The sequence below is a fragment of the Morus notabilis genome, unplaced genomic scaffold (assembly GCF_000414095.1).
Source record: "Morus notabilis unplaced genomic scaffold, ASM41409v2 Scaffold112, whole genome shotgun sequence".
Taxonomy (NCBI): domain Eukaryota; kingdom Viridiplantae; phylum Streptophyta; class Magnoliopsida; order Rosales; family Moraceae; genus Morus; species Morus notabilis.
This window is the reverse complement of record NW_010367100.1, coordinates 464,959-476,460: the sequence shown is the minus strand read 5'-3', so window position 1 is coordinate 476,460 and position 11,502 is coordinate 464,959. Positions and strand designations below refer to the sequence as shown.

The window sequence follows — 11,502 nt, the reverse complement described above, 5'->3', positions numbered from 1 at the left end:
AAGTCTCTTTAACTAATATATATTCTCGTTTTCTGCATATATGTTTACATATTCCTGGTACACAACGGGGGAAACCCCGTGAGTACGCAAAGAGAGAAAGGATCCAGGAACTTACCGGTGAAGAAGTATATCCGGGACGGTTTCGTAGTACACCACGGAGGACGGGAAGGACGAAGGCGGAAGTTCAGCAGACAGGGTTCCGGCAAAGTACGAATGTCCTGGCAAAGCAGCGGCAAAAAATTTTGAAGTTTCGAAGAAGGAAAAAATGACCCTCGGGTTCATGGAGAGTATTTAAAAGAGTCGGGAATGAAGACCCCCAACCGTCGGATGAAAACCCCAAAAGACCAACGGCCAGGGATCACTCTCCGAATCTGACGGTAAGGGGAAGGGCGAAAAATCGAAAAGACGCGGATCCAACGGCCTATATTCGTTTTCTTGAAACACGGATGCTCATCATTATGCCAAACCAATCGACGTGACGGTTACACACCCGAAGCACCCAGGCCATCATTGCGGACGAAGGCTCGGGACCGATTTCCCACACCCGAAGCACGGAAAGGACAAACCGAACCTAGAGCTCGAGGCCGCCTAAGAAAGGAGCCCTCGACCTGGGGGGTGGCTGTTGTGTGAGAAAATATAGACACCTGGACCAACGGCACCACGACACGTGGCTATACTTGCTTTCCGCCAAGCACTCAACCCTCGACGCTTCGTTTCCCTCAAGATCAGCTGTAGAGCCCGAAGATGAAGTCCATGATTAGGGCGACGACCCCATGAGGCGTCGACGGTTGACTCCGCCTGGGTTAACACGACAAGATCCTCGACTGCAGAAAAGATCGCTAGAAAGGGCGAGAAAGGTTAAACAGCGCCGACGACGAGGGGAACGTCCCTTTAAGACACGACGGGTTACGTGCAAAAGTAAGAGAAGTCTGACAGCATTAATTGCATGTTTACAAACCGCCCCCCCAGGGGACAGAAAAGTATTACGGAGAGTCACAGAGCCGTAATAGAAGACTAATTGGTTGAGTGAACAGTACTAATTAGTGGGCTATGTCTGGGCCTAGAGAGGGAGAGCACTTGAGTGTTCCTACCTACGAAGGAAACCCACCCAGTGAAGGAAGCCCGAGTATAAAAGAAGAAGGACCCCAATAGGGAAGAGAACCAGAGATTCCAGAGGAGAAAGAGCAAGAGAGAGAGATAACATTTATTGTAAACTATAACCTCCACAAAAGAAATACAATATACACAATGGATGTAGCTCTAATTTTATAGAGTGAACCACTATAAAATTCTTCTTGTTCATTTACATACAGTTCATACAAACACAAAAATACTAAAATCAAACTAGAATCCACACTTTCATTAAACCCACAAGCCGGTAATCCAAAGGGTAACCCTAAGGTAATCCGGCGGGTAATCCGGCGGGTTTATTGTTGGTGAAATCCAACCGTCAACAAGTTGTATTAATTATTCCGTCAACATTATGATCTATATTTTGATTACAAGGAAATTATAACTAAATTTACATGGTTAGGTCTCTAAAATATAGAGAATCCTATTAAAGCTGAATTCTGAATTGGACGTACATTATAGGATAAATTAATAACTTGTTATTTCTATTATTTAAAAGACAAACAAAATTCAAAGGATCCACCAAGAGACAACACAACTGGAATTACCTGCTAGCCTTAATGAAATACTAAATGGAAAAATGATTATTATAATTATTGTTAATTATTTAACGTGCGGCAAGAATTTGGATTTCAGATTCTATTTAAACAATAGAAACAGTTCCAACCTCATTCACAAAGTTTCCATTTAATTCGTAGAAAATAGTATGCGAGAAAATCATTAGCCCGTTTGGTTCATGGATTAGAACTATTTTCGATTTATGTGTAATTTTTATGAGAAAAAATACTGTAGCGAATCGTGAATCATGATTCGAATTAGAGAACAAATTCTCTAACTAAACGGGCTCACGCGCGCCATCTTTTATAGTAATACTGGCAGCAGCCACACTAATTTTGCAAAAAAACAGATGGTACTGCCATACATGTCGTAGGAGACTTCATCGGTTGGACTGTTCCTCTTGATCCTTCCTTTTACGTCAGATGGGCATATTATCATAAGTTTGCCGTTGGCCATTTTCTAAGTACAATATTACCCGAGCTCCATACAATAGTTGCATCAAAAATGGTTTTCATCCCGTCGGGATAATCCCATCACTCACAAAATGTTGGGTCTCACCAAGTTAAGTCTTACCCACTTAACAAAAATTCATTAATTTCTGAGTTTCCATCTTTCATACATTACCCTTTTTTTCTTTTCCGTAAAGGTACATGTCAAGAACACAATTATGTAGCTGTGAAACTTTCACTTTAATCTTCACATTTGGTTTTTATTTTATAGATATTTTTCTTTGATTTTTTTTTTTTTTTTTACTAATTTATTATTTTAAAAAATATTATATTCTAACAATTATGGCATTTTAAAAAGCCAGGAATTCATCTTTGGTGTTAGTTCTTAAATGCTTCTAAGCCATTAGTCGATTTAATTTTTCTACATATGAAATAACGTGAACCCCTTTTGAAAGGGAGTTAAATTTTGGGGGCATATTGAACAATATGCTAATTTCGTGGCATGTTGAAACGACGTACAAAATTCATGCCTCCAACATATGTCAAGCCTTGTTTTTCCTTTGCCAAAATCTTTATGTGATCAATTGAATCTCTCATTGCTTGGTTTTTCGGGTAACAGGAGGAGCAGAATTCCCTGGTTGCAATGGAGAAGGCTTTGCTGTCCAATGTTGAGGGGGGGACTTGGATTTTGGTATTTTGTTCACTTTTATTCAGGCCTTACTTGCTAAGCAGGCGTGACGGTTATTGACTAATCCAAATTAGGTTTACTTACTAATCCAAAGCTTTTCTGCCAAAGTTAGAAGGGGGAATTGGATTTTGGTCTTTTGTTCCTTTGTAATCAGTCCTTACTTGCTAAACAGGCATGAAAGTTGTTGACTAATCCAAATTAGTTTGAAAGACAGCATTAAAAGCAAGATTTTACGAGATCTTTTATCAGCAGGTCAAGGTTATTATTACACTTCTCTTAAATGACGGTGTTTTGATGGGGGTAAAGAGTTTGTTTTCAGAAGGGTTTGGATGTTGTATTGGTGCCGGAGATCAAGTTAAAGGAACTGTGAGATCCGTGGATTCGCAGACCTCGCTTATTCAAGCATATACTGCCGGGAATACCACAGAATCCTATACAGTTTCTGAATTCATAACTGGGGAAAGTCAAAAGGGATTTACCAAAGCTGCTTTACTCTTTTACTTCTACTGAATGTTGAAGCCATTTTATCTATTCCCTCGGGTGACTTACAAAGGCATGAAAAACACGGAAGGCTTTATCAGCATCAATGTGCGCATTCTCTTCTCGTGTAGCCGTTCCATCTGCTTCAGATTCGGCGTCAACGAAAGCTTCGCGTAAGAGGTTCTGTTAATTTTAACTCCCCCAGCAAAAATGATGCAGAAAAGGAAGATTTTATCTTTTGCTCACTGTCCTGGATGTTATGATGCTTTTGAAACAGTGAAACATAGTTTTGTTAGGCTGCAAGAGAGTCGGAGAGATCTAGGATTTATCTCTGCTTCACTTGAAAATTAAGGATCTGTCACAAACAAAGGTCTTTCAAGCATACTCCACTTCACAGATGGAACTTTTCCATCAGTACCAGTTGTCGATCCTCCTCAAGTGGATAGACTCCTAATTATATTAAAGAGTTCAAAGCTGTGGCAGAATGTTCAGACTATCACCAATGGAGCTAGTTCTGATTCCTCCGGGTATTGAAAAGTTTAAAATGAAATGTAGATGCTGAAGTTTCTAAAGGAGACCAGACCATGGGAATTGGAGCCATAATTGGAAACAGTGCTGCTGAAATGAGAGCTGCTATGGCTAAAAGGTAACCGGTGGAATTTTCATCGAGAGAAGCTGAGTTGAAAGCTACTAAAGTTTGGATTGATCTCCATTATATAAAATCTGATGATTTAGATGTCATCATTGCCTTTTTTTTTTTTTCTCACCAGTGTGATTTGACTGAGTTTGGGAAGTTGTTGTATGATGTTTCAAGTGTCTTTAAGCATATTTATAGAGAGGCTAATAGAGCTCCTCCTACACCTGCGAAATTTCCTCTTTCGATTGATGAAAACATTGTTTGGTTGGAGGATATACTCCGCGAAATAGTGTCCGTTAAAATTCCGAATATTCCTATTAATGTTGATGCTGTTTTATCTCAAAACAAAAGTCCAAGAAAATAACAAATGATAATAACAACCAACAAACATTTTTTTTTTTTTTTTTTACTTGTTTCAATAAGTACAGCATTGTAATTTGCATCATTTTATACTAGTTGAGCTTCTTTTTTTACTTTTGGTAATTGGTGACAAATAGCAAAGGAAATCCAAGATAACGAAATTAAAAACTAAGCAATCAAGTAACTATTTATGCCTCCTTCCTATTTTATATTGATCAAAATATTTAGCTCTAAACTAATATGCCCCCTTCCTCCTCTTTGTTTAGCTCCTATATGATATGTGCCTTATACAAACTTCAAAAAATTAAGCAAACCAGCAATTAGTATTAATAAAGCTGTTCAACGAACCTATACCACACAACGATGACTATACCGGCAACGGCAAGATTTCAAGTTGGAAGAGGTTTGCCGAAAGAGCTTTGCGATCCAGAGCTGAAGATCCGAGTAACCGCCGTGGCAAAGATGCAGAGCAAGATGAAGACCAAGACAATGCGAGTTTTGGCATGGAGGAGTTTGGTGATTCGGTCTCCCTCGTCAGGAGCCGTTTGGAGCATCTCAAGCACAATATCGATCAGTGCTTCCAGAAGCTTCCTAGATTGAGAATCCGCCATGTCTGGGGAGTTCAACACCTGAGACACGGCTTTCCTGAGAAGACCAATGACGATCTCAGCCTCCATGGAGTTAACGCTTGTCGAATCGCCAACGGCTTCGGAGACGAGGTCTAATTTGACTTCCGACGACTGAGTTAGCTCGGAGTGAAGCGAGCTTTCAGGTGAAACTGATAGATCTGAATCAGGCAGACTACGCGTGATGCTCTACGAAACAGAAAGGAACAACTCGAGAATTTCAAAGTCGAATCAACTATAATCAATTTCCGCTACTCAATTTCACTTCCCTGCGTTTTCTTTTTCGGTAAACAAACAGAAATGCTTTTGGAATCAGATGGAGCAAAATCAAAATCAACGCAAGAAAATCGGTTATTCGTTCTGTTCTTTATTTTGTCAACCGAAATCAAATATTCGCAAGGAATAATCCACATTTCACATCGGAAGCACATAAAAGCTACCAAAATTCGAACAGAATTTTCAGATCGAAGTGCAAAATTCGAAGGACAAGTAGTCCTAGAAATAAGATCAAAATGCAAGCCTTACATTGGCAATGTCGTCTCCATTGCGACTCTGCTTAGAAAGCTCAGGAGATGAATCGAAGATCAAAGTTCTAGCACTGAATTTCTTCTTGATTCTGGTAGGCTTTGAAGATCGCGAAGCTTCTTTCTGAAGCATTTGGTTTTCGCTCATTCTCTCTCTTTTTCCTCTTTCTCTTTGGCGGGAAAGGACGGAGGTAGGGGCTTCTCCCACGCTTTGGATATGAGAGGGTATATATATAGACGAAGGATAAGAGAGATTAGACGAGATTTTGGAAAGTGACGATAACAAATTGAGAAATGAGAAGTGTTATGCACTGAGAAAACGACGATAACCAAGAACACAACATACCAGAACAAAAAACGACATCAATAGATAAGACGACAAGAACATTGAATAATGAGAAAAACGGAAAACGACTTAACATAAATATTCAACAACAATAATAAAAAAAGCAATAAACGACAACAAATAAGAAAACGACAGTAAAATAATACTCGAAAGAATCAATTTAATTGATATGGAGATTTATAGCCTGGCTATTTCAAATAAAAATTATTGTTTCCATGTTGAAAAGTTCTTACGGCTTAAATTTTCTTTTTCCTTTATTAAATACGAGATAACATTATTTTCTCTCTTTGCTAAATAAAATGAGATTTATCTGAAAAAATAAATAAATAATATGAGATAGCAATTTAAGATACGTGGCACTTTAAAATAGAGTGCATAGTTAAGAATGTGAAATGAATTCTTTTTAAAATTTATTAAGCATGTTGAATTAGAATACAAAATTAGACGTTTACGAAATTAGTCTTAGACAAATAGAAGCTTATCCAACTCTCTCCCGTATTTCAATAGATGGTAGAGTATTTGGTATGAATATTAGTGTCATAGTTCGAATCATTCTCGTGTATTTTTTATGAAAAAAAATATTATAGCGAGCCACGAATTATGACACGAATTCTCATACCAAACACCCTTAACAGAGTAGACTAAAGCTCAACTCAATTCAAATGGTGAGTGATGCTTGAACACTTTTTGTTAATCAATAATTTGAGCTCTATAAGCATCTCACTGTGAGTTTAAGTCAGCTTTAACTGTTCAATTACCTCTCCTCTTTTTGGGCTATTTTGAATAGTAAAAATCATGTCAGTCACTCTGTTCTCTGCAAATATCCAAACAAACATTCATATTTTATTTCTTATTTAGTTTTATACTTTAATTACACAGTTAAAATTACAATTTAAATTATACAACTTAAATTTTCAGTTCAAATCAATACAATTTGAATTTAATTATGAGCCAAATGTGACATCAATTATGCGTAAGAGTTAATCGATTGAGTGATTTACATAATTTTTGATATGTTTGTTTCACAAATTTAGCTCAATTCGACTCAATTCAATAAATCAAGTTTAAATTCATGTTTGGTAAGCACACGGTCCAAATTATATTTCTGATTCAAATTGAGTTAAGCTATCCGATTTAAACTGTTTCAAACTATTTGGACCGTGTGCTTACCAAACATGAATTTAAACTGTTCAAACTATTTTGAACAATAAAAAGATGTCAATTCTCTCTAATTTTCACACCTACCAATCACAAATTTAGATTTCATTCCCCTATTCAGATTTAAACTTTAATCGCATATCTAAATATTAGTTTGAACTATACTTTAAACCACACAGTTGTAAAAATAATTCCCTTTTAGTTTTATTGTTCAATTTTTTAATTAAGTTTCCATCACATCACACGACCAACTAATAGAAACAAGGTTTGAGTGAAATTCCGTTACAGACAAGTTTCCGTTACTTTTGTTCTGTTTGCCTGTTTTTTTTTTTTTTTTTGTTGGCTTTGAGTGAAATTCTCATTTTAGCAAAAAAAACCAAAAAACAAAACAAAACAAAAAAAACATACAAGGTTTCTTAGAATAATAGACTGGAGGCATGTACCCTCAATCAAATTCTTTGAATCTTAAAATGAGAAAATGTTTGGAATGGTCCTTTGTTTTTGTTTTTCATGTTTTTCAAAAAAATAAAAATAAAAACGATTTTAAAACGGCGTTTGGCACAATTAAAGACAAAAAACGGAAATGAAAACAATTTTTAGTTTGGTGTAAAATATGAGAGAAATGAAAAACGACTTTTAGTTGTTTTTTATTTTTTATTTTCGTTTTCTCCTCTTTCGAGCAAAAAGAAACATTAATGAGTTTTTTTATACTGAAAATAATTTCTTGATAAAACTACCAAATGCATTTTCAAAAATGATTTCTGTCTGAGATTGAAAATGTTTTCATTTCCATTTCATACAAAAAATAAAATCATTTTAGAACAAGTTCCAAACGCACTCTTGGATTTTTTTCCTTATAGGTTGCCTTTTTTTTTTTGCACTATTTTTTGGTTTTCTTTGTCCTAAGACTTTTTTTTTCATTTTAATAAAGATTTTACTTATTAATATGGGTGTCGTTTACAGGTTTAAACCAAAAAAGTTGTGTTAAACCAGCGTTTGGTAAAACTTTTTGAGACTTGATTTAAAATAAGGATTTGATGTTTTGAACTAAATTAAAAACCTTAAGAGTTATTTTGAGTTTACACCTCGGCCCTTTTATTTTATTTTTATTGTTTTGAACCGAAACTTCAAACAAAAGGGGTTATTCTTTTGTAACAAAACTCAGAAAAAGTTTAAATTTAAGTTACAACTTTATTCAAGTTTACGTTCTTTTAAGTTCCAACTTTATTTAACTTTACTCAACTTTATTCAAGTTACAACTTCAACTCAAGTTATAACTCAAATTCAACTCAAAAACTACACTCAAGTTACACTTCAAAAGAACAACATTTCAAACTTTTCTAGGACATTTGTTAACTTGGTTCAGATATTTTGAATCCCAAAGTTCAGCTGAAAAAAATCCTGAATACAATTGCTAAGTACTGCTTGGATAACTTCAAGGGAATCTCACGACTATAAATATTTTGTAGGGGCAGGCCAATATGTTGCCCATTAGTCTGGTAATGAGAGCTAAGGCTTCAAAGCTTGCCAAAATTGATAGCTAGAGCAGCCAATTAATTAATATAATTTGGGTTCACCCCCATGTGGTTAACATTGATTTTATAATGGGTAGGATCTGGAAGAAACCAAACCTTGACAGAGACTTAGCAAGTCAAGAAAGCAGAGAAATTTTCATTCTGACTGATTGAAATTCTGCAAGAAAATTAAGGCATGTTGTTTTGTTACATCAAATTTCACCTCAAATTTTTGTTAAAGTGTTTTACCTCATAAAAATTCAAATTCAACCTTTTTTTTAGAGTGTTTTCTCTCATATGATAATTCACTTTTTAACTCAAATTCTCAACTCGAATCAATAAAAAGAACGATGCCTAATTAGATGACCAAGCAGGCAGAAGATGGTTCAACTTAGAAATCTTGTTGTGGACCACTTTATTTCTCAACTTTTTTTTTCTACATTGTTTTCTCTCAAATGAATACACATTTCAATTCAAGTTCTCAATTTGAATCAACAAAATAAACGAGGTCTTAGAAGACCAAACACACTAAAGATGGTTCAACTTTGAAATCTTGTTGTGGATCACTTTATTTCTTTCATTCCACTAAAGTTTTGTTGAACGCCAGATATTGAGCATTAATCTTCTTTCATATAATTTTGAACAATAAACGCAAACCTATAAAGGGTTTTGGTACATTTTAAACCATAATCACTTCGACACTATGATCGGCCTTTATTCGCTATATTATGTATGATTATATATAGAGAATTTTTTCAGTATTCTCTTTTTTTTTTTTTAAACACTAGTGTTCCATGTTCATCAACAGTTAAATATATATTACTTTTTTAATTTAATTTAACTTTTGATTAAATTTAAAACAAATTTTACAGGTGATAAATATAAAACAATAGTATTTCTAAAAAGTAGAGAACATCATAGAAAGTTATTATATATTATATGGGGAGTATTTTAAGCCAATACTCTTAACTAGCATATATATATATATATATATATATATATAACCTATAATATCCAATATCCAATCAATTCAAACCATACAAAGCACGTATTCCTCTCACATCATCTTCATGCAAATCCCTCTTGGTCGCCCCATAGGAAAAGGTCGGATACATGATCGCATTAGGAATGTTGGGCTCGTGACCGAGACCAAGAACGTGCCCTATCTCATGCACCGCAACAGATTCCAAGTCCACCTGGTTCCGACCCGGGTTCACGCTCCAAGACTCGTCGGCGTCGAAATGGAGCCACCCGCGGCTCGGCGCAAAGGCGTGGGCCAGAGTCCCCCCGAACCCGTCGAACGGATAGTTGTCCCCGTGGTTGCCGCCGTGGAATCCGATCTCAATATCTGCCTGTGAACTAGACGACACTTCCTCAAACGTGAAGTGGCTCACACGTGCCCACTTCTGGAACGCACTTGCGCAGGCGGACCTTACGTTCTCCATCCCGGGCGCCGCCGATGCGCTCGAACGGAAGCGGTAAGTCAAGCGGGATTTTTGCCAACGAGGGTTTCCTTGGAAGAAAGAGTAGTGAGAGACAAAGTTTATGAGCTTGCGATTTTTGTATACTTTTTTATCAGAAGAGGTTGACTTCTTGGTGTTGTTGTTGTTTATGACATCCGGGATCCCACATCTTGGCATGGTCATCTGCTTCACTGTTGCGGAGTCTAGGGTTCCGGTGACTTCGAGGTGGAAGTTCCTTTGGTAGGATTTGACGGCGGACTCTAAGGCGTCGTCGAAAACGTCGTTGTTGGCGTGGTTGTTGGCGACGACGTTGTTATCGTGTTTGTGGTTGCGATGAACGACGTCATCGTTGTGCAAGTAGCCAAAGTTCTCAAGATATTGCTTGAGGTGGTGGAGTCCGGAGACGTTTTGGCCCTTATGGCATCCCTTCACGTTGTTGATAAACTCAAAGGCGTTCTGTTTGCTTGGTTTGGATTGGATATTTGTGACTAAAGAGAGCATTAATGCTAATAGAAGCAAAATAATTGATCTCAAAGTTGAGATTTTTGGGGCCATTTTGGTTAATTTATACTTTAGCAAGATATGGAAGATATTGAGTAATTAATTTGGTTGTGTTGTGTTTTGGCTACTCTTTGCATGCCTTTATATATACACAAATTAGAAGTTGGTACAAAACAACAATGTAAACCAATATTTCTCATTTTCATACTAGCTCGTTTATTTACTGCATGTACAACGTGAAAGGAACGTTTAAATATAGTCTTGCCCTAGAAATTAAGAGGAAATTTCTTCTTATCTGACTGGATGGTAGCTTTTTAATTTTTATATGTTGTTTATTTGTTTTAAAGAGCGGATGAACGTAGTGCTTCTGTGATACAAATTTCTAGCTTACTTAATTACGTCTTATTTAATTGTCAATTAATAGTGATGATGTGTTTGCAAAAACTAATTTATCTTAATCTGTTCTTGGTTCTATTATTGCCGACTTAAGTCCACATTTGTAAGACTAATTTGGATATTTAGTTGAAAAGAAAAAGACCAAAAAAAAACAGAGAGACCCCAATATATACTTGTCGTCCAAAAAAAAAAAAATATAATATATATATATATACACAAACACACACATACACATACATTTTTATATACCCTTTCTTTTGAGGTTGTTAAACAAGCTGACATATATTTGGAACTATTGCACTTTGATCTTTCATCATGCCAATTCATAGCGTTTCTCCGTAAACTATTTACAACTTTGACCTGTGAAATTCTAACTCTTTTGAACCCTTTCTGATTAATGACATATTACTTCTATCAGATTAATGATTTCTTATTTAAGATATTTTTAGAATTTTACATGTCAAAAATGGGTGGTCGGAAGAGAAATTAAGGTGAGCATAAATTGACAATTCAAAAAGATAAAAAGTGCAACAGGCTAAAACGCTAGGTATAATTTTTTTAACAACCTCAAAATGCAGGTCATAAAAATATAGATTTCCCAAACATAATTTTTATTTGTATATATTTATATTTGTGTTAGTAAGTTGTCCGTGCATGCCAAAAACAATAAC

The 11,502-nt window shown here is 35.9% G+C and overlaps 2 protein-coding genes across 2 annotated transcripts; both read right to left on the bottom strand.

The window, feature by feature from the left end:
- Positions 1–4,501: 4,501 nt before the first annotated feature.
- LOC112094238 lies at positions 4,502–5,635 on the bottom strand. The gene is made up of 2 exons (XM_024174637.1): positions 5,455–5,635; positions 4,502–5,118 (listed from the first exon to the last, which is right to left on the bottom strand). The coding sequence occupies exons 1-2, from the start codon at positions 5,599–5,601 to the stop codon at positions 4,693–4,695; spliced, it is 573 nt and encodes a 190-aa protein (XP_024030405.1). The 5' UTR covers positions 5,602–5,635; the 3' UTR covers positions 4,502–4,692.
- A 3,861-nt stretch (positions 5,636–9,496) lies between these two features.
- LOC112094236 (metalloendoproteinase 1-like) lies at positions 9,497–10,489 on the bottom strand. Its single transcript, XM_024174632.1, has one exon. It carries the CDS (start codon positions 10,487–10,489, stop codon positions 9,497–9,499), a length of 993 nt encoding a protein of 330 aa, XP_024030400.1.
- Positions 10,490–11,502: the final 1,013 nt, after the last annotated feature.